This window comes from Nelumbo nucifera, chromosome 4, assembly GCF_055504915.1.
Source record: "Nelumbo nucifera cultivar China Antique chromosome 4, China Antique-T2T, whole genome shotgun sequence".
NCBI classification, from domain to species: domain Eukaryota; kingdom Viridiplantae; phylum Streptophyta; class Magnoliopsida; order Proteales; family Nelumbonaceae; genus Nelumbo; species Nelumbo nucifera.
Genome location: NC_142652.1, coordinates 77,080,076 through 77,103,639, shown reverse-complemented (window position 1 = coordinate 77,103,639; position 23,564 = coordinate 77,080,076). Strand labels below are relative to the sequence as shown.

Here is a 23,564-nt window from a genome sequence, read left to right as displayed (position 1 = left end):
TTTATGGCCGCAGAACCTTCATTATGAGAAAGCAAAAGCGATAACATGAGGAGACACAGACCACTTAATCATATTACGGGACTCCCTGAAATGAGTAGCCTAACTTGTGAACTAACACGCTGTTTTTTTTTAAACAGCCTAAAGATGCACTTTTTTTCTTTCTTTTTTCCCTTTACAAATGAACCACACACCGCCCTTCAATCTTCTTGGCCCACAGCTTTTGGTGTATGGATCTGGTATGTTAACCCCCCCCCCCCCCCCCCCTACACACACACTCTCGGAAGTTGGGAGCAAAGTCATACAGCTCCTTGCAGCTGTACTGTGTAATGGAAATATCTCTCCATATGAATAAAAATATACAAATATGGAGATGTTACCAATACACGGCTGGAAAGGCTGTGAGGACGGTGTAAGTACGGTTTTGTGAGCATTGAATCTGAATTGCCTAATTCCATTCATGAAATGGCTGTTGACTCATGGGCCTATCACTGACAAGCCCCCGACACATGCGAATTCAAGGTGGACTACTATGCAGCCTATGATAGCCATTAGCTGCATAATCAGCAACCACCAGAATGGCCAGGTGATAGTTGGCCAAGGGAGAAAACGTTTGGTGTGACTCTAGCTGTTCAGATGAAGCCCTAGATATCTGCCTCGGTGCCATGGAATAATGGAAGGTAGCAGGACCGAAATCAGACTCGAAGGACAATATCGATATCCCCAATACGCTGGTAAATGTATTTTATGTTCTTTTATTTTCCAAATAAATAAGACAATGAATGTTTTAACCATAAAAAATAATCATTAAAAAGGGCAATTTTGTTCCATCCAAGTGTTGGCAAGTTACCTATCCACCTAGGAGATGGATATCATTTACCCGGATAAGAGAAAATAAATTTTCCCTGAATCTCACATAAATCCAAAAAAAGAACACGAGTATCTTGGCCAATGGAAACCAAAATCCCATTGACCAACTTCCCCCCTCTCAAAATCCAAAAACCAAATGGGAAATCTGGTTTGGGTAGAAACCTTTCCTACCATAACATCTGATTAATGAAAAGGACATCTGCAGAACCCTCAGGAGACACTCTTTCAGCTTTGTTAGGCATACAGCCAATCAGGCAGCCCATCACCCTTCCAAACTCTTTGCTCCGTGCTAATGTTACTAGTACATGCACTGCCCATGGAGGCCAGATTGCTTCTTTCCTCCTAGTGGGCCATGAGGCTTTGTACCCACCTTAAAAAGTAATGAAATTGTTATTTGAAGTGGTTCCTGGATCTCTCAGCCCAGGTGGATCCCACACACAATGTTCAAATGTGAGGTTAAGAGAAAAAATAAATCATATCCTAATTCCTTAACTTTTTTTTCCTAGTTGACTGATACCTGCACATACAAGAAGAGAGAGAGGAAACGAAAGAGGGAATCATAGAGTGCATACCGCACAGACGCACAGATAGGAAAATGAGTAGAGAGAGTTGGGACAAGCCTAGAAGATTTAGGGACAAGCCAAAGAAGACAGATTATGGTATTGAACAGGACAGAATGGGAAATGAACGGAGAGAGTTGGGACAAGGCTAGAATATCAAAGAACAAGCCAAAGAAGACAGATTGAAGTAGTGAAAATATGATTCAAGGGTCAAAGCAATGAATATGGTTCTGAACAGGACAGAATGATGAAACCCCATATAGTTGGGACAAGGATTAGATAATGATGAACTGAATGATGATAATGAGATAGTGGAGAAAGAAGAAAATAAAAATACCAGATTTTTCACATGCTGATCTAGAGGTAAAGAGAAGACAAGTATCGTGTTATAAGGAGTTGTAGAACAATTCTTCTAACTGATCATATTAGCACTCAAAAAGATCTAAGTTTACTCCATAACGATTGGCATTGGCAACCTCACAGTCAAAAACCAACCAGTGAACCAATTTGGATGCAGCGTATTAGAGTCTCACTCTATACTCATGGGCGCAATTCGCAAATACCATAGAGAGAAGATATGTGAACAACATTCTAGATGATATTGCAACAAAAAAAAAAGGCTAGATGATATGGATCATTAATCTAGGACCTTATATTTTCTGAAAGACCTAATACAATTGTTTAAGAAGAAACCATGAACAAAGATGACAAGAATATTAAAAAAAAATTGCACATCTAACCATTACAACGACAACTGAAAGGTTAGGCTTCAAAGCAATGAAGGTCCCACTTTCGCAAATGGCCTGCAACACACAAAAAACATTCTGTGACTTGCAGCAAATGTGATAAACTAAAACAGTAGCAAACAACTCAAGCAATAGGAAAGTACCAATTTGGCAAGTAATCAGGATTTTGAAGCTCAACTGGTTGACGGGAGCATAAAAGGACTTCAGATTATTCTATTTGGAGAAGGGTTTTTATTGGAAAATGGCATACATCGATCAGAAAGTAGTTTTACATTTGGATTTTGGAGCCCAAAAAACCTATATGATTTTGAAAAATAGCTTCATAAGTATGATTGTCATCTTTTGCTTGGAATTTTGGTCAAATGCTATTCCATATTTTAATAAAAGGGTAAATCACTTATACCTCCCCTGGAGTTTTGGTCAAATGCTGACACCTCCCCTCAGGTTTCCTTGTGCAAATTTATAAGCTCAGACATACAGATAAAAAAACAAAAAACAAAAAACAAAAAAACAAAAAAAACTATTATAAGCAACTTCGATCTTGACTTTGGGAAGATTCACGGGAAAAGAGCAACACTTTTCAAGGATCAAAATCAAGCACTGATAGAGAATCACGAACTACCTTAACCAGGTATATAAACCTTACCAAGTGTAAAAGGCTTACATGAGCTCTACAACAAGGGCAGATGCTCCTCCTCCTCCATTGCAAACACTGGAAATTCCGTACTTCCCATTCTTTTGTTTCAGTACCTGCAATATCATTGCATCTCAACTGAGATTAGCGGAGAGGATACTAAATTTTCCTTGGGGAATAAATAAAGATGAGCTTAAATAGGAGATGTTTGTCCTCATATTTGTCTTGAGAAACAGACTACAGTTAACTATCAAATAGAGAAAGTGGAGCTTGAGTATTAAAACAGAAAAAGAGACGCAAAAGGCTTACATTCTTAAATGGTGTTTTACATTAAAATATGAAAAGTGATTTTGTATGAGTATTTGACAGACTACAATTGCAATGCCTTCATAAATATGGTACTACCAAAATGAAGAATAGGAACTCAATAAGCTCAGCATGCAAAACCAATAAGAGGAAGTCATCAGATATATACTCCTAACAGTGTGACCAAGATACGAGCTCCACTGCAACCTAGAGGATGTCCCAAAGATACAGCTCCACCATGCACATTAACTTTTTCCTGCAAACCAAAGATGACATGAACTTGAGTAAAAAAGGAAGGCAGCTGATAGCAGAGTGAATGTAAGGAAATAGAGCGAATCGCCAAGTAAACAAGGAGAAAAAGGTAAATTGTATTCAACATTCACTTTATATAATGCCACACTATGCCAAAAAGGTTTTGAAGAGAAAACCGGACTCACTGGATTAAGGCCAAGCAATTTCTGATTTGCAAGAGCCACGACCTGCAGAGGGGATTTCAGTAAATAATATTTCCAAAACATAGATTTCATAAATAAGATGCCAATAAGACTAACAGCCGAGGCATAAATTCTCACCGAAAAGGCCTCATTTATTTCATAGTAATCAATTTGAGAAGCCTCCAAACCAGCATTTGAAATGGCTTTTGGAATTGCAAGGGCAGGAGCCGTTGTAAATAATTCAGGTGCCTGCACAGCCAATTCCATTTCAGTACCAAGTTTCTATGGGATTTGAGCACAAAAAAATATGTGTACACACGAACAATCAGAAAAGAAAACCCTTCTCCACCTAAAACAATTAGGTGATTATGGCATTTTTCCTGGAGTAAAAAATGTTCTCTATTCTACAATCTTCTTCAAAATACCTGAGCTGCATCAGCATATCCTGTTATCTTTGCTATTACTTGCAGTCCAAGTTGAATTGCCTTCTCTCCACTTACTAACACCAATGCAGCAGCACCATCACTGAACATAAATTTCAGAAAAAACAAGTCAAAGTTCAGAAGGTGAAACACCAAAATTCTCAAGATTATTTCAATTCACACCAATGTTTACCAGATTACTTCCACAAACAAAAGATTGGAGCACAAATAATTATACATAACAGGGAACACATAACAATCTCAGAACAGCAAAAAGAGAAATGAACCTTCATTACTTCATACAGTTAAAAGATTGGGAATACCCTCCAATTTGAAATAATATCATGATGCAATTTAGGGGAAAAGCCCAAGTACAATAACGAAGACATTGTTTCTTAAAGGGTGTATCATTTTAAGGCCCATTCTTCTATTACAAAAATTACTTTAATGACTTTTCAACTTTCCAAACAAATGGCAGTTTCCACAGTTAAGGTCCTACAAAAAATGCAGTCTCAAAGACAAAGAATCTAAATTGCCTGGATATAGGAAGAACAACAGCTACCTTGGATACAGGATTTACACTAAAAACTGAATTGTGTACCATATGCATCGATGCACAGGTTTCCAGTATCATATCAAGGAAGGTCACCATCCAGCAAAAAGGAAGAAAGGGGGAATAACATGAGAAATAAAAAAACCAAATACATAGCTGATAGATGTAATAGGCCTGACCTTATGCTAGATGCATTTCCAGCTGTAACAGAACCTCCATCCTCCTTGAAACTTGGTCGAAGCTTCCTCAGTTTAACAGGATCAAACTGATAAGGCACAAAAGCCACAAATCAATCATTGCATTTATGTTCTGGAAAGCAGTTAACATGCAAAAGAAAGAGTATATATTATTAATGGAACAACTGAGGAAGATGTGTATTCTTTGGCAATCGGTTTGTTTCAAATGAATTTTATGCATCCATAATGGCTCTTGTAGATTATTCATAAAAAAGACTACTGTAGATGATTCAGTGCCTTATTTTATTGGAAATAATGGAGCACGCATGATAAAGCATAAAGAGAGCAGAAAAAGCAGCAAATTGCCTAGACATAAATAAAATGATATTAAAAACTAGACAAGTATCAGAAAATAATCAATAGTGCAAGAAAAAATAATAATGCACTCAAAAGAGAGTAAATCAGTTCAGTTCATAGGTCACAGAGGAAGAAACTTAATGCATTTATCTCCCTTTGATTTTTCTTCTCAATATTTATATTAAAATTTCCATTGGGACAGAAAGTCAAATATGCAAGAAAAATATCCCTTTCTGCAGCAAGAAGTTTGTTATATCGGGCTATCTACATAATATAGAACATCTTCAACACAATCATAAAACTGAACTATAAATGCATGCCCTATAAGCAGCAAGTTGATGTAATTTAAATACAACTGATTAAATAATCAGGTCATTTTACCTTTCCTAAACCTTCATCCTTATCAACAACAGTGGATGGTTTTCCTCTACCCCCAGAAACTTCAACCTGCATGATAAGGGAGAGAAAAATGCAGTAAATCTTGAAACTCCCCTATATCCCATACAATTTCTCCTGTTTAGCCATTAGCATACATATATGAGACTAACCGGAACTATTTCCCAGGCAAATGCTCCACTATTTTGAGCAGCAATACCACGCTCAAAACTCTGAATAGCATAAGTATCCTGCAGGAACCTCATAAACATTCTAAGTCAAAATGCTTCAGGTAAAACCATCAATAGAATTTGCATTGTATTGATTTATATAGGGGTGATTTAAAATGACAATGTGGTACAATCAAAGAATTTAATGGAAAAAGTACTGATGTGAAAAATCTCAAGGGAAATTATGTAATATGTAATTCATATTACATAAAACTGAGGAAGAGGGTTAACTTGTATGTAATAAATATACAAGCTCTCTTAAATGCAATAGGATTTGATCCGATGTGAAACATCTCGAGGGAAATTTAAATAAAATTTGAGAGTAAATAAATACCTGCTGTTCTCTTGTTATTGCATGTTGATCTGCACATAGTTCAGCACAAACTCCCATTCCAAAATTATTATAAACATCCCATAAACCATCTTTAAGCATGCCATCAACAATAGTATCATGACCTAGCCGTGATCCTTTCCTGCTCATATGCACAGATTAGAATGGTCTACAAATAACATTGCTATTCTAAAAATGCACAATAAGTACAAATAGAAAGAAATTTTCTGTTGATAAAATTTTTCAACTCCAGGCTGTCTAGCAGTCTTGTATCACTGGATTGACTCAATATGTATTAGCAGGGAAATTGCAAAAAGCCCATGGGACTGGGATTCTTGAAACATCTTTTCAGGATTTAATCCAGTTAAGGAAACTGCCTTAAGGAGGAAAATTAACCAAATAAGTATACTAGTCTTGTTAACTGGTGACTAAGATGGGTTTCTAGGTGGCAAGGCATTTTCTGGAGGGCATCTTTATATGACCTTTTTTGCATGCATGTTCAGAATTTCTTAGGCGAGGGAAACAGCAAGCTATGCCCCTTTTCATATGTTGTATACCATGTTGTATTTTGTTTATATGATATGTGTGTCTGTGTTGTTTATTATTTATTTTCTTGGGTTCTTGCTGCAACACCTCCTTGCTTGAATTTAATGCGTTCTTGCTTTGCTTATTTGTATGATTTCAATGCGCTGTAACATCCATTTGCCTGGATTTACTATAATTATTTAACAGTCAAAAATTTATTAAATAGAGTAGAAAAATGTGTACAAGAACAGTGTCAAGCATCCCAAATTCACTTGTCTCCTAGTCACCCAACTTTCTTTTATGTTAACCCCTTTATAGCCATAGTATCAGCCAAACTGTTGGTTGATCTATGTGTCCAGCTAATTATGAATCTATATGTCACTTATCATCCCCTTTGTCTCCCTCATACTGTAATGCCATGAACCAGTCCTTCCTTTTTCAGCCAACCCACCAGTACTTTGGAGTCCTCTTCCACTATTAATCGTGTGTTGTTAAGAGATGTTGCTAGCCTCGGCCCTGCTAAAGTCTGTAAATCCCCCTCCCCCCCATACCCAAATATCCGGGTATTCAGACTTATCATATTCACATGTGGAGGCTTCCATTATGAGATGAGTAGAGACCTTGCTGATCAATATTTTGCCATCCAATTAGAAACTTTCATAATGATGGTCCTCTATAGAAATGCCTTCCATGGAACTTTCCTTTGGTATATTTTCAATACAAAGTAACAAGAAACTGAAAACATGGAACATGCCAACACGGATCAGACCTAATAAATTTTATAAGTCTTGTTTGTCAAAAAACCAGAACCTAGATGGCACCTAAGAACCTGTCTATAAGGACTTAGTATATGTTTGGCATCGATGCTGCAGTTGCAGCACCGTTTTCTCAGAAAACGGTGCCTTTATTTTTGTTTGGAATCGTTGCTTCCAGGTAGGACGTTTCCTGGAGCAACAACTTTTTCTGTTTGGTACCATTGCTCCAGGAAACATTTTCAGCACTGGTACCCATTATCCAATGCCACATCACTGCCCTGTTGGCAGCAACGAGCTGCAGCTCCAGGAAATGCCAAATTTGGCGTTGCTCCAAGCCATGGCTTCCTGATTTCCGAGGCATGGCTTGGAGCACTGTTTTCTATAGAAAAACAGTTCCAAACAAATGCCTGTTTCCTGGAGCACCGTTTTTTTCCGATGTGGCACTGATGTGGCGCCGTTGCTCCAGGAAACGGCAGCCTTCCTCAACTTTGTTACCCGAAGATTGGCAAGGTTTGCATTATACTTGGAATCCAAACTTTGTCTCTGTCTGCTTCTATCCATTCCTCTCTAAAGGCTTACTGGTAGAAATCAAAAAGTTCTCTCTTCCTTCCTAAAAGAAACCTCAGCTTCAATTAAAAGAAAGCAAAAACACAAAACTCAAAGGAGAACAAATCAATGTTGAACCAAGAAAAGACACTACCTTGCTTCTGCAATATATTTAGGTGCATTAGACATGCTTTCCATGCCACCAGCCACAACAACATCGTTGATACCTAATTGGATACTTTGTGCTGCAAGAATTGTAGCTATGATGTCCAAAAAAGAAAAAAATTAGTTTTCACTTCTATATCAGAATCTCAATGAGAAGATACCATTTACCAGAGAAAGTCCCCTCACCCTTCATCCCAGATGCACAGACTTTGTTAATAGTTGTGCACACCACTGAATTAGGTATTCCTGCCCCTAACGCAGCCTGTCTAGCAGGAGCCTGTCCCAGATTTGCACTTAGAACATTTCCGAAGAAAACCTCCTGTACGAGGGCTGGGTCAACATTTGCTCTTTTAAGAGCACCTATATGTTGACAAAAAAGAAACTTTCAGACAACCTTCTGGATACTGCCTAAATTTAAGATTTAATAAACAGAGACAAATAAGGAAGGCTTTCATCTTACACTCAATTGCTATAGATCCAAGCTTGGTAGCTGATAATGAAGAAAGGGAACCAAGGAAACCACCCATTGGTGTACGTGCAACACCAATAACACAAACATCTATCCCAAAGTAAATAAAAAGAAAGGAACATAAATAATAAGCACATCAATAATCTATTTTGTAAATAGCAAGTAATCTACTAAATTAACCGATGGAAGTTTTGATCTATAGCCACCTGATTTTTTTTATATATTTCTAAAGAGATCAAAGCAAATTACAAAAAGAAGAAAACAAAGAAAAACAAAACCTCGAGGCTTTATTGAGTCTGGAGCCGCTGCAGCTGCTGGAGCCATTGGAAGATCAGTAGGGAGATCTGCAGAATATTGGTCCAACCGAAACATTAGAATTGAGGGAAAATATGAAAAAGAAAAAGAAAAAGAAAAAGAGCACTTTGACTTATAAAACATTCTGCCAAGCTTCACACGTGACCGGTCAAACAGCGCTAACAATTAGGTCATGCACATTAGCAGTTCATTGAAAAAGCATGAAAAACCTTACAAATCAATTTATATCAAGGAGAGAGAGAAAGATCATTTTTAAACATTTATCTTGCAATCATTTGCAAGATAAAAGGATGGATAAAGAGCATCAAGTGGCAACTTTCCAAGAAGGTTAAATTTTTATTCTTTTCTTCTCAAAATTAGGAAGGGAATCCCAGGAGAACTAAAAGAAAAAGAAAGTGATTTTTACCCAAATGAAATTTATGGTTCTCGATTGAAAAAAAAAATGGCAATTAGTTCTTTATAAAGTTAAAGGGATGGAATAAAATAAAAAGAACAAACAACCTAGGCCAAATCCGCAATTTCAGAAATAAATATATATGTTCAAGAAAATAACTACAGAATCAGCATATCAAAACATTACTTTTTTCTCATTGACGAACAAATAACGATGACAAAAATTAGCAAGTTAACAAAAGACGAGTTCGAAACAGAGAAGTGGAAAATAAAACAAATCAGGTCGAAAAAGTAAAGAGAAATGCACGAAATCACCCCCCACATGAACGGTGTTAACCTAGAGACTAAAATCAAATCTTCGAAACACGATTATTGCAAACTTAAAACATATAAAATATTAAAGAACCAAACGCAAAGGTTTAAGCAGAGAACTACAGAAGATCAATAATTTGTTTATCTAAGAAAAGCTAATGTATCGAAACTCGAAAGAGAATTACAGAAAAGCAAGCATATAACAAAATTTGTAATATAAATAACAAAAATGAACCACGAACCAGAGATCAAAGTGAACGATTGTTAAGGATTTTCACGAATAGAGCAGAGATGGCTTCACCTCGGCAATCTCACGCTCTTGATTGCTCACTACTCGGGAGAGAGACAGAGAGAGAGATATCTGGCCTGCTCAGCAGCTAAAAAACACTCGAACTTTTTATAAGAGTATATTCAAGAGAGATTGGTGAGCAGCCAACTAAGAATTTCATAGTTCATAGTTCATACTTGATAAAAAGAGTTATTTACAAGGAAGTCCCTCGGGCTCGTTTTTTGGACCGATTTATTCGAATTTCTTATTAAATGATTGAATTCACATCTCCTCCCCACTAGGGGCCGCCCCACAACGTCCCACATTAACCGCTGACCTGAAAATTGAAACCGTAAATTTTGATCAAACAGCTGCGCAAGGTAATGAGGCCAATGTTTCACGGTGTGTAGAGCTTTTTTACTTGGAATAAGGGATCCCGACGCAACCCACAGAGGCAAAGTGCTGGAATCAAGAGGGATCTGTCGCAAGTACGCATCTGTAATTTACCCTGATCATCAAATCAAATGGTTACCAGTCAATCATAATCATCAACTGTATCTGAAGATTCTCTGTACAAATTGGGTGAGGACTCGTACTCCCGTTCAAATTGAATCTGGATCTGTTCCCAATACGAGGTGGGATGTGACCGTGAGGACGGGATAAAACTGCGTCGGGATCGAGTTAACATTGTTACTCCATACAGCATAATGCCATAAGCCTTACATGCACATCATGCATCGAAAACATTTCCCATACTTACTTTTATCGGGTAGAAGATATTTTTAATACTAGACCAGATCTGCTCCTCACATAGGGCGTCTCGCACTGACCTCACGCACATTCTATTATGCATTGGGAACATTTCCCGTATTTATAAGTTGTTATTCGCAGGAGATGTTTTCAATGCACGGTGGATTTGCCTATGAGGCGTCCATGTGTGAAGAGCAGATCCCGTTCTTTTCAATATATAGTTAGGATGTGTTGTGGAGTGCCAATGTAAATAATGTGAATTTTTCAAGCTCTCAATCATGAATTTAGAATCTTTTACGTTATTTATTGTTAACTTGTTATTACTTGTAAGTGTAAGGTAGAATTGTTCATGGGCCGGTAGCCCGATGGTCCGGCCCGGCCGCACCCCAGTCGGGCTTGGTCATGTAATTAGGCCCACGGGCTTGACCTCGGCCCTAACATAGTAAACCCGACTGTGTTTCGGGCCGGGCTCGGGATTTGTCAAAAAAGCCTGGCCCGGCCCGACTCAGTATTATATATTTTGTAAAATATATAAATAATATAATATTTATTAAAATATATATTTTTTTTATTCTTCTCTCTCTCTCTCTCTCTATTCAGCAGCTAACAGTATGGGCTAAATTTCGGGCTCGGGCCCAGGCCCGGGCTTCGGGCTTTTTCTGCAGGCTAGGCTCGGGCCCAAGTTGTAGGCCCGATGGTCAGGCCGGGCTCAGGCTCGAGCCTTAGAAAATTCTGTTAATACAGAGTGAAAGCTCGGCCCAGCCCATGAACAGGTTTAGTGTAAGGTAATGGAATTTAGGGGAGAACATGATGATGTCTTATCTTTATCAAAAGGGAAAATTCCTTATTAGTATCCTGTATTTTGGACCTAGTGCCACTTTGGTCCCTAAACTTTAAAATGCGACAATTTAGTACCCGAACTTTCAAAACGTTTCAATTTAATACCTATTGTTAACTAGCTATTAAGTGGCATTTGAAAATACACAAATGCCCTTCAAGTGTCATCTAATTTTCTTTATCAACCATCCAAACATTGACAAAAAATTAATAATCCCAAATCCCTTCTTCTTCTATTCAAGAAAGTTGGTGTCACGTCTTAATAGGCATTCTGGACCCAACTTTCTTAAATAAAAGAGGCAAGGATTTAAGACTATTAATTTTTTGTCAATGTTTAGATGGTTGATAATGAAAATTAGATGACACTTAAAGGGCATTTGTGTCTTTTTCAAAGGCATTTAACGGTTGGTTAACAATAGGTACTGGATTGACATGCTTTGAAAGTTTGGGTAATGAATTGTCACATTTTAAAGTTCAGGAACCAAAGTGGCACTAGGCCCAAAATGGAAAATAGTGATGGTATTTTTCAAAAAAAAAAGAAAAGAAAAACAATGATGGTAAGACTTGACTCGTATTTTCTTATACGATGACTACATTGCATCAAAATGAGTGTGTGTGTGTGTGTGCGCGTTAATATATATTTTATCAATAAATAATGTATAATTATGTTTTAGATATATTAGATGTATTGTTTATATTTAATTTATGTTTTTATTTTAGTTTTTATTTTTTTATTTATAAAAATATTAAAAATTGCAATTTGAGAAAAAAAGGGATTTTTTTTCGCAAAAATAGCGGGGACACATAGATCTATTAAAGTTACCCAAAATAAAAAAAAAAATCACCCCAATCGGACATCGAAGTGCAAAGTTATAGTCCGAATGTTTACATGCATTGAGTGTGCAACCCGCGACCTAATGACTGGGTCAAACGTGGTTCTTGACCAAATCAATGGTTTTTTACCACCTAACAGTTTTTGATTGAACCGAACCTGAAATCTTGGCCGGGTCAACAACGGGTTAAAAACACTAGATTATTCTCATGTATTTTGGGACAATGCTAATTACCCCTTTGAATTTTCATTTGTGATAAAAAGACCTGCTGGATTTTCATATTCTATTAAGACCCTCTCCATCATTATTATGGCAGTTAATTTTGTAAAAGATTTTTATGGTTCTTTAAACTCTTTAAATCCTTAAACTATAACTTTTATATAAATTTCTTGATTTTTTTTGTTATTTTGAGAGGCCTTTTTTGAGAGGGGGGGGGGGGGGCGGTACTTATAATCTTTCCAAACTAAGCCTGAAATAGAATATAGTAATATGCAATTCATCATTCTTTTCGTAAATTCAGATTTTCTCTTCAATGCACCTTACACCTACGGGTGTAAAGAGTTGAGCCTACTCGCGAGTTGTTTGAGTTCGACTCGCTAAATACTTGAACTTGGCTCATAGTAGTAATCAAGCTCGACTTGAGTTGAGTTCGGATCAAATGGCTTGTGAGCCTAATCAAGCTCATAATAAAATAAATTTTAATATATTTATAATATAAATAAACATTAAGTTTTTATATTAACTTATTTATAATATAAATAAACATTGAGTCAAGTCGATCGAACTGAGCTCGATTTGCTAGTAAGTATCAATTCGAGTTGAGTTCGAGCCAAAATATGAAACTCGATCGAGCTCAAGTCGAGTTTCAAGCTTTATTTTTTGAGTCGAGCTTAAGCTTGAATAGCTTGATACTTGGTTCGACTCGACTCAACTCGGTTACACCCCTACTCACACCAACCTTACAACAAGTTGCAACTGTGCATTGAGAATATCCCATGAATAACAACATACAACTATGAGAAATATTCCTTATTTTATCCCCCTTTTTTCATGCACATGTCTTTTTTGATAGCTGCATTATGACTAGGATACATATAATTGGGACATTCCACTCTCAAGTATTAATAACTCGATCCCGAGTCCAAATCATGTGTCAACAAAATACATTCCAACACCCTACTAATATCATCTGACACCATACATCTCAAGCATGGCAGTTCGGCTTCGATTAGTGTAATGTCCACTCAAAAGCATTGTAGTGGGAATATCTCCATACTTATGTGCTTTATTTTATGGGGAGATATTCCCAATGCAAGGTAGCAAGAGACTATTCGAACGATGTGAGCAAGGGCTTGCACTGATTGAAGTCTGTCTCCATGCATGGCGAGTCTCACTTTTATGGTGAGCTCTAGTTTCATAGTGAGATGTGTGGTGTTAAATCAAATTGGTAGGGGTCCCAACTCCAATACCTCACTATATCACTCATACAAAATAAGAAAAAGGGAAAACTCCCAATTAGTACATGTACTCTGGGCATAGTGCCACTTTAGTCCCCAAACTTTATAACGCAATAAATCAATACCTAAACCTTCACAAACGTGCCAATTTAATACCTATCATTAGCCATCCATTAAGTGACATTTGAAAAAATACAAATGCCTTTAGAGTATTATCTAATTTTCTTTATCAACCATCTAAACATTGACAAAAAATGAACAATCCCAAATCTTGGCCTCTTCTATTTAAAAAAGCTAGGATAACCAGAATGTCCACTAAGGCATGACCAATAGAAGAGAAAAGATTTAATATATTCATTATTTATCAACGTTGGATGGTTCATAAAGGAAATTAGATGATATTAAAACTTAAAAGAACATTTGTATCTTTTCAAATGCCAATACTTAACGGTCGGTTAACTTAAGATACTGAAATTTTAAAGTTTAGGGAACTAAAGTGGCACATGTACTACTAACTCACATGGCCAGCATTTTTTGGGTCAGAGTTATGACAACTGGAACGACTCCGGAAATATTTGTAAGTGATTCGCTTACGTGTCAAACAGCACATCCACGTATACAAATCGAGAATAAATCAGCTGCGCCACTTGGCGTAGTCTTAAGCAAAAACTACGAAATCACGGCATTCGATTTCATCGTAACGTCACTTCATCCAATTCAAAGTGAGTCGCAACAATAAATCGACGGTCGTGAGTCACACGTTTAATCCAAGGCTACGTCAATGGGCGTAGCAGATATTTCCCGATCCACATCGATCATGGATGACGCAACCATCACGAGGGGGAGTCGGGAATCAGGATATTTTGGTTTGGGTCCACGTGCCGCAAATTTCCCAGTTTTTGCTCGTTAGACTGGCGTCCTTGTCGTTATCTCCCTACCGACGAAACGCAACTGAACGCAAGGGACCGTATTGGACGGACCAACAAAGATTTATTGGACTTTGATCAATTTGTAATAAATTTATATTAGATTGGGTTGGATTAAGCCAATATTTAGTTCACATGTGTCAATGGACCAAATTTGAGTTAAAATCAATCTAAATCAAAATAAATTTGAACAGATTAAGCGGTCCAGATATTAAATTGAACCATTTAAAATTAATCCAAAACATTCATTAGATTAGAGATTAGACCTGATCCATTCATAATGGACTCAGATTAGACTAAATCAGATTGGACCAAATCCAGTCCAATTGACACCCCGACTGGACGGGATTATTTAACATGTCGTTCTGTTCGTTCTATCGGCATATATTATCCTTAAACGTTGATGGTGGTTGTTAATTGATGAAGCAATATTGCAAATTGCATTGCTTACATGAATCTGTAGAGGGCTGAAATACATACATATAACTCGTTTCAGAGTTAATTTGGGAGTTTCTCTTTGTAGAACCCTCCTCACATTCACCTCACAGTATATTGGAAAAACTTTCTGTAATAAGGGTCTGTTTTGATTCACTGGAATAGGAGTTTGGAATCAAAATCAAAATGGATTATTCTAATATTAACTGTTTGGTTGGTTGGAATCCAAATTTCATTCCCATTTCGGTGAACTGACATTTCTCTCTTTTCTTCCCTTAGGCTGTATTTGGTTGCATTACAATTTTATTTGCATTAATATAATTGTATAGGAGTGTAGATGAAAATAATACAAATTTTGGTTTAATTTTGTTTTGAGTTTTACTTTTTTTTTTTCTCTACTTCAAGTCTTATTTGCCATTATTTATACCATAATAAAAAGAAAATAAAATAAAATTTAAAACAAAAATAAATTAGAATTTGCACTCAAATCATTTGCACTACCATTGTGTTGCATCAGTACAAAATCCCATTCTAAATGATTGCAATTCCTATTTCAATTCTTGTTTAAATCAAATAAACTATATGAATAGAGTATTTATAAGGCATTTTGATTGGGATTCCAATTCTGACTGTAAACCGTATATTTTAATTTGTGAGAGAAGTTCCGCTGCAAGTTGTTTGAGGTGGATGTTAGTAGCATTATCTAAGGAAAAATGTGGATTTGATGACAAGGGTGTCCACAAGAGAAGATGCAGATGTTAATCAACTTGATTAATGGATTAATCAAGGGGACTCAAGCAGAAAACTTGATTTAAACCCATACAAGTTGATACCAAATCCAACCATTCAATTAGAAAAAAATAAATAACAGCCACAGGATCATCCGCAGAGAAGAAAAAGAAAAAGTAATAAATTAATACTTCCCTACCTACATAAACAAATAAAGAATGACCACCACGCCACCGAGGGCAGTCATGAAATAAGAAGTAAAAGACAGTCTAGCTGTGGCATTTGGTGTAGGAGGTCCCAACTCGAAAGAACCCGAACCCGACCCGTTAATCCCAACACCTCCACCGCCTGCTCTTGGGGGAGGTGCGGATTCTGGAGGCTCCATCCCATCATTCTGCACCATGACCCGGATGACCAGTCTCTGGCCAGATCTGCAATGCCCGGGCACCCCACTGACGAAGTAGAAGAAGCCGTAGCGATCCAAACGGTACACAGTGTTCCCATCGTCAAATTTGGAGATCGGCTTTGACGAATTGCAGTCTCTGTAGTCAATGTCGTTCACCACAAGGACCGAATCGTTTTGGTACTTGAAATCTGCGCCAAGAAGATAGAAGAAGAAGAAGAAGAAGAAGAAAGGAGAAGATCAAGCACATTGCATTTAATTAATTAAAAGGGGAGATAATGGTGGGAGAGGAATCTCCAACGACGAACTTACAGACGGAATCTCCAACATGGAACCGGTTTCTCGCTGCCCACTCGTCGTAGGACTCGGTCTCGTTTCCCGTGGGCTTAACCCAGCCTCTCTCACCACCAACTTGAAACTGATAAGCAGACACTGAAACCACAGCCAAGAAGACAAATGAAGTAAGACAGGAGAAGATCATTAGGTTGCAGACTTTATTTGCTTCTGGTAAAAGAGAAAGAGGAATCATTGCTACAGCTTGTGGGTAGAGAATAGAGACTTAGAAATATTTTGCATTGCTAACTGATAAGAAGAAGAAGAAGAGGGGTCCTGGGGTGGGAGATAAGGGAATGACAGTTAATGTTAGTTACTTTTTCAGTTTTTCCTGGACGTGGAAAACAGGGATGAGGGATAGTGGCTAGTGGGAGTGCGTGCAGTTAAGCCTTAATTTGAATCCACGTCTTTTGGTTAAGTTTCCAGTTGGCACTTTAGTGATCGTGATTGTTGTGGGCACGTCGCATTTGGGCAAAAAAAAAAGTCTCATTTCTCAACTAATCTTGGATACAAATAGAGTTATAGATAATATGTGTAGTTATATGTAGGGGTGAGCATTAGTCGGTTCAAATTGAAAAATCGGGTGACATTGGCAATTTTCTGTGTATTCCCGTTTTTGGAAGTTTCTTGTGGAGTTTTGACTTTGTTGGAGGTCGGTCTTTTTTTATTGGCGTTTTCATCTTCTTGCGCCGTTTGAAGAACGCTTACAAGAATTTCTCCTGATGTTCAGGATTTGTTACAATCTGTATTGGGTTTATCTTTTCTTTTGGATTGTATTTGAGTTTCCAAGCATTCTTAATGAAATTAGCCATGGCCTTCAAAAAAAAAAAAAAGAAAGAAAAATCGAACTGAAAATTCTGGTTTCAATTTTTTCGGTTCAATTATTCTGGTTTTTGATTAATTTGATTCGATTTTTTCAGTTTTTAAATATTTCAGTTTTGATTTTGGTTTTTAGAATTAGAAATTCGGTTAATTGAATTAACTGAACTTTACTACATAGCATGTATATATAATATATTATATTTAATATATAATATAATAAAATTTGATTTCATAATATATATATATATATTATATGTTGTGATATATATAATATATAATATAGTATATAGTATATATATTTTTGAAATTTGGTTTTAACCAAAATAACCAAAAACCAAATCGAAAATTTCGACTTCGATTATTTCAGTTTTCCTCTAATTCGGTTTTTAAAATTTTGATTTATTCGATTCGGGTTTTAACCGAATAAACCGAATGCTCACCCCTAGTTATATGATTTGAACTAGCTCGAAGGTTTAGATATTGTAGCATTTTGGATGACAAAAGCCACAAGCCCATCTAAATGACTTTGAATTGCCATGATTTATTCACTTGTATGGGCTTTACTCTTTACCACCACTTTAAAAGAGGTTATATTTTTAAAATTGAAGCCCCAAGTTGTTATATATGTCATATAATGACTAATTATAGATGTTAAGTACTATTGTAATTATATATTTTTAATTTATAAAAAAATATCATATTACAATTACTTTTTATAATCACAATACTATCGTATTATTATTATTATTATTATTATTATTATTATTATTATTGATGAAGGGTAATTTGGCATGACCTAGTAAGTAAAGGTCACATGGACGCGATCTGCTAACAGGATGACAACTCGACAAGGGGAGTCTAGTAAGCAATTTTGGGAGCTCGGGTGTTCGGGCACCTCGACATAAAACCACCTTGGCAAGAGAGTCACCTTGATGCCTAAGCCAGTTTGAGGCCTAGGAACCGAAGTGACACGTAATCAACTCTAGAAGCTACTCAGCTGACTCCGAATCTCCAAGGATCACGCTTTGTAATGGCGGGCCTTATCCTCTCCCCTCTCGGATCGGGCGGTAACGATAGATTTCACTGACTGGTACGTTACTCCCCGCCTAAAGTGGAAACGGATCTCATCTACTTAGGCCGAAGATCCCAGAAACGTTTCGTGAGACCCATGGCAGCTTAACTATATAAGGGCATTAACTCCTCCAAGGCCCAGGTACGCGCGATTATTTATATACAAGCTTTCTAGCAGTCAAGCTTTTAGCTCACAACCACAGCAAAGAGACTAACTTAAGCATCGGAGCGACCTCAGCGGGTCATCCACCCCGGTCTCTCTGATCTCTGTTTTATAGTTTGATCCAGCTCGCCATGCAAACAATGTCCAGGCATCCTTCCAGCTAGAAGCTTTCAAATCACACATCATCAATTGGCGCCGTCTGTGGGAAACGATCGAAAGGTCATCCCAATTCCAGTATCAATCTCCATGGCATCCCCAAGCTATACCGAAAAGAGCAGCATGAACGTCATTGGAGGGCAAGAGTAGCAAATGGTCACTCCCCAGGGTCCCTTGGTGACCATTGGCCAGTTCACCATCCCCCTGACTGTCTTCGGGGCTCCGTCACTATCTGTGTCGCACACTACCCCACAGGTGAGTGTCCCGCTCCCCCAAGTGAACACCATGTTCTCAGAGCCTTTTGCGATTCTCCCTGGGGTTGGGCACTCCCAGTTCAACGTCCTCGTTCAGAGCGTTTGGACGATGCAGATACAAATGCAACAGATTCACCAGTTCCAGTAGTTTTAGCAATATTACTTCTATTAGAGGTACCAGCAGTAGTTCCCACCGCTGTAGCCGAACCAGCCAATAAATCAACGTCAAGGACAGATTCAAAACTAGGACCAGCATCGGGCTCATCAAGGTATCTACCAGTCTCCTCCCCATAGTGAAAGAACTTCACAGGTGTTGGTCCCTCCCTTGGAATGAACCCCGCCATGGGGTAGAGTAGATGATTGGCATACTCCCCCAGTCTCCTAAAGAGAGAACTCGAAGGATAGTCCCGAACCTAGCCAGCCCGAGAGGCGTAGTTAGCAGCTTCCACATCAAGATAACATAGATCATCAACTCGAGGCCCGAGGTGCGGGCTCAAGAGGAGACTCCTCGATATCCCACGACAACTAGCGCCAGACATGCGGCTTAGAAGCAACAAGAAGAACCCCTGATCCACCTCTCCTCATCATTTGGAGCAAGATCGAGATACCCGACAACACTGAGGTTGGCAATAAAAACGCTGCACCACCAAAGAAGCAACAGTGGCGACGTCGCAAGACTCGCCGTTCCTCAACAAGGAACAACCCACCAGCGAAGCCCATCCATCTCGTAGATCAAAGTCGAGAAAGAGAGGAGGTAAGCTCAATGGCCACGAGAACAACGCCTGCTCTGTTGAGTCGGCCATCCCCTGTCACCCGAGCTCTTGGCGGCCCCAATGTCGAAAGATTTCAAGGTACCACCACTAGACAAGTATGATGGGTCTTTTGACCCCAATGATCATGTAGACGCGTTCCAGTCCCAGATGCATCTTGCCGGGGTTGACAAACCTTGCATGTGTGTGGCTTTCTCCACCACATTTAGAGGAGTAGTTTGGACCTGGTATAGAAACCTCGCACTGGGTTCCATCAGAAGTTGGGTGCAATTCGCAAACATGTTTACGACCCACTTCATTACCAGTAAGAAGTGCCCGAAGTCGCAGAAGAGCCTTCTGAACAGGGTGCAAAGGGAAGGAGAATCAATTTGAAGCTACATCAAGCGCTTCAACAAGACATGCCTGCAGATACCAAACCTTGATCCAGCAGTACGCCTCACCGCAGCACGTAAAGGAATTACTCATAAGGAGTTCAAGTGGCACATCGTGGCAAACAAGCCGAAGAACATCACCAAGTTCCTCAAGCTGGCTGATCAGTTCATCAGTACAGAAGGGGAAATAAACTAGAAGACCGACAACCAGCAAGGCGAAAAAAGAAAGAGAGAAGAAGGGACAAGCAACAATAAGCAGAAAAGGAAAAAGAGCAAGCCCCCAAGGCAAAGAAGCAAGTCACTGAGCTCAAGGAGTAAGTCCCCCTCACGAAGTTACAGGTCGGGTCGGCGTTCCAAGACCCCGCCAATGGAGATAACCAACTATACTCCCTTTAACGCAAAGCGAGGAGAGGTCTTGATGGCCATTAAAGACTCTCCTCCATCGTTAGATGGCCACCTAGGCTACGGGGAGACCCAATGACTAGGAATTCGAATGTTCATTGTCACTTTCATCGGGACCATGGTCAAAGCATGAAGAACTATAAAAACCTCCGCGACAAGATTGAGGAACTCATCCACCGCGGGTATTTGAAGAACTACATTTTGTGCAAGGAGAAAGGACAGGGGGACTGATAGGGAGATGGGAAGAAGGACGCCCCAAAAACCAATAGGCAGAACAAACAACCACCTCGCCCGCTACTAGAAGAAGGACCGATCTGTGGGGTGATTAATATGATCACCGGGGGATCCATTGTAGCAGGGTGGACAGCAGCAGCGGGTAAGACTTCAGTCCGAGAACTGGAGCACGAGACAAAGAACCCACCAAAGCGACTTCGGATTGAAGAACCCATTTATTTTACCGAGAACGATGCTTGTGGGTTTCAATATCCTCATGACGATGCCCTTGTCGTAAAATTGATCATCAACGACTTCGAAGTGAAGCGGATCTTGGTGGAATCAGGCAGTCCGGTCGATATATCCTCTTCAAAGGAACCTTTGACAAGTTACAACTGTAGTAGAGCGATCTGAAACAGGTGGATACTCCACTAGTAGGGTTCAGTGGAGAGGAAGTTAGGCCTATAGGTCGGGTCATAGTACCAGTGGAGGCAGGCACGTGGCCGAACATTGTACGGTTTGAGCATACTTCTTGGTGGTTGCGACTCCGTCCCCTTACAATGCAATTATAGGTCGGCCCATCACACATGCTTTACGCGCGATAGTATCGACTTCTTATCTCGTAATGAAGTTTTCGACTGATTACGGAGTAGGGGTCATAGGAGGCAATCAGCTCAAATCCCATAAGTGCTACGTGGTTGCCCTCAAGGGAAAGGCAAAACTAGCGGAAGACGTTGAACTGGAGCAACCAGCAAACTACATCGAGGAGCGAGCTGCCCCGATGGAAGAGACAATCCACATACCAGTTTTTGAGACCGATCTGACCAAGACTCTCCAGATCGGTGCACTGGTAAGCTAACCACTCGGAACTCAGCTAGTAAGTTTCTTACTCAATAATTTAAATGTTTTCACCTGGACCGTGGCAGAAATGCCCGAAATCGACCCTAGTGTGATAACTTATAAACTTAATGTGGACCTTTAGTCAGGCTAGTTAGACAAAGAAAACGCAACCTCGCCCTGGAGCGGTGGAGGGTAATCGATGAAGAGGTTGGGAAGCTCCTCGCCACAGACTTCGTCAGGGAGGTCCATTAACTGAGCTGGGTCGCCAACCCTATGCTTGTGAAGAAAGCCAATGGCAAGTGGCGCATGTGCATTGACTACATCAACCTGAATAGAGCCTACCCAAAGGATTGCTTTCCCCTGACCAGAATTGACTACCTGGTAGACGTGACCTCAGGGTATGAGTTGCTGAGTTTCATGGACGCTTACTTTGGCTACAACCAAATTAGGATGGACACAGTCGACCAAGATAAAACTTTTTTTGTAACCAAACTCGGGTTGTACTGTTATAAAGTTATGCCCTTTGGTTTGAAAAACGCTGGAGCAACTTTCCAGCGACTTGTAAATCAAATTTTTAAACCTTTGATTGGCAATAAAGTGGAATGCTATGTTGATGACATGGTCATGAAGACCCAATTTTCTACATCTTTAATTGATGATTTAGATGTTGCTTTTCAGATTTTAAGGAAATACAATATGAAGTTAAACCCAAACAAGTGTGTCTTCGGGGTCATGTCGGGCAAGTTCCTCGGTTACATAGTGAACCGACGTGGCATCGAAGCTAACCTGGATAAAATCAAGGCTATCTTAGAAATGCGACCACCCCAGAAAATCAAGGAGGTACAACGATTAACTGGCCGGGTAGCTGCTCTAAACCGATTTATGTCTAAATCGACAAGTCGGTGCCTGCACTTTTTTGAGGCAATTAAAAAGAATGAAACTTTCGAATGGACTGAGGAGTGTCAGCTCGTGTTTGATGAGCTAAAGAGGTACCTAAGTACCACCCCGGTTTTAACTCGACCTGAGGAAGGAGATGAGTTAAAGCTATACCTCCCCGCGAGTGATGAGGTGTTTAGCTCGGTACTGATTAGAGAAGTAGACCGGGTCCAACGACCACTCTACTATGTAATTAAAGTATCGCAAGACGCAGAAACCAGATATCCCAACATCGAGAAGTTAGCGTCAAGGTTCAAAGTATCGAAAACGTAAGGTGTATCTGAAAGATAATTTTAAGAGATGTATCGGGATACACTTTGGATACGTATGGATACAAACGAAAAATCAAGATACTTATAAATATGCTAAAAAGCTTAAATAAATCCTAAAAAATATATTAATAACGATAGTTACAAGTTTTAGATGATTGTAAATAAGTTATTTAGAAGTAAAAAACTGTAATTTAATGGTCTATATAAAATTCGAGATATCGAGACACACTTAGTAACTATTGACAAATGATGGAATAACTAAAACGTGAAAAAACAAAAAAAAAACTAAAATGTATATTGATATACATTAGTTTTAAAATAATCAATATAATTTATCTTAACATTTATTAATACATAAATTTTAATAATTAATTCTAACATTTATTGATAAGCATACACTAAGATAAAAGAGAAAAATTACTTAAAAATAAAAATGCATAAACAAATAACAAGAAAATGGGCATGGCTTAGTGGTGAACCTCTAGTTCTTAAAGCCCACTGTTTAGGGTTCAAATCTTTCTATTGCTAATTTGTATTATACTAACAAAACTAATTTAATGAGAAAGAGGGTTATTAGTTAATGAAATTAATGAGAAGAGAATTCCAATTAGGCGTTAAAATTGAAATTCAAATTTAAAATTATGCATTAATTATAGGAGTAATTAACTAATTAAGGAGAGAGAAATTCATTTAAATATAGGAGTAAATATATAATTAATGAGAGGTAATTCGGCCTTAAATATAATTTAATGAAATTAATGAGAGAGAAGGGGACTTGTATGCTTTCCGTGCATCCGATTTGTACCAGAACGATACGGTCCAATAGGTTGTGAAATTTTGAACCTTGGCTGG

At 38.5% G+C, this 23,564-nt stretch overlaps 1 protein-coding gene and 1 long non-coding RNA gene across 7 annotated transcripts; both read right to left on the bottom strand.

The window, feature by feature from the left end:
* Nucleotides 1–2,057: 2,057 nt before the first annotated feature.
* LOC104605063 (acetyl-CoA acetyltransferase 2-like) lies at nucleotides 2,058–9,927 on the bottom strand. Of its 6 annotated transcripts, XR_016085112.1 has the most exons (17): nucleotides 9,714–9,927; nucleotides 8,730–8,795; nucleotides 8,443–8,541; nucleotides 8,169–8,342; nucleotides 7,972–8,077; nucleotides 5,995–6,133; nucleotides 5,604–5,681; nucleotides 5,437–5,502; nucleotides 4,702–4,787; nucleotides 3,973–4,072; nucleotides 3,686–3,796; nucleotides 3,551–3,592; nucleotides 3,283–3,369; nucleotides 2,820–2,923; nucleotides 2,577–2,640; nucleotides 2,317–2,470; nucleotides 2,058–2,230 (listed from the first exon to the last, which is right to left on the bottom strand). XR_016085112.1 is itself a non-coding variant. In XM_010269677.3 (15 exons), the coding sequence occupies exons 2-14, from the start codon at nucleotides 8,773–8,775 to the stop codon at nucleotides 2,834–2,836; spliced, it is 1,224 nt and encodes a 407-aa protein (XP_010267979.1). In that variant the 5' UTR covers nucleotides 8,776–8,795; nucleotides 9,714–9,927; the 3' UTR covers nucleotides 2,058–2,230; nucleotides 2,820–2,833. The 6 variants fall into 6 exon arrangements, 4 of the variants coding, with proteins under 4 accessions (XP_010267979.1, XP_010267976.1, XP_088758489.1 ...); XR_016085113.1 differs by lacking the exon at nucleotides 2,058–2,230 and having other exon boundaries at nucleotides 2,402–2,470; nucleotides 2,577–2,622; XM_010269677.3 differs by lacking the exons at nucleotides 2,317–2,470; nucleotides 2,577–2,640.
* A 9-nt stretch (nucleotides 9,928–9,936) lies between these two features.
* On the bottom strand, nucleotides 9,937–10,457 carry LOC148800749 (uncharacterized). The gene is made up of 3 exons (XR_016085114.1): nucleotides 10,336–10,457; nucleotides 10,161–10,247; nucleotides 9,937–10,076 (listed from the first exon to the last, which is right to left on the bottom strand). It is a non-coding gene; the product is annotated as an uncharacterized LOC148800749 (long non-coding RNA).
* Between the last annotated feature and the right edge of the window lie 13,107 nt (nucleotides 10,458–23,564).

What these genes read in the sequence shown, in the direction of transcription:
- LOC104605063 (XM_010269674.3), bottom strand. Translation starts at nt 8,775, where the DNA reads ATGGCTCCAGCAGCTGCAGCGGCTCCAGACTCAATAAAGCCTCGAG. An exon ending in GATATGCTGATGCAGCTCAG is followed by an intron (nt 3,797 to 3,972) that starts GTATTTTGAAGA and finishes TTGGCTGTGCAG; the next exon opens with GCACCTGAATTATTTACAAC. An exon ending in AAATAAATGAGGCCTTTTCG is followed by an intron (nt 3,593 to 3,685) that starts GTGAGAATTTAT and finishes TCCCCTCTGCAG; the next exon opens with GTCGTGGCTCTTGCAAATCA.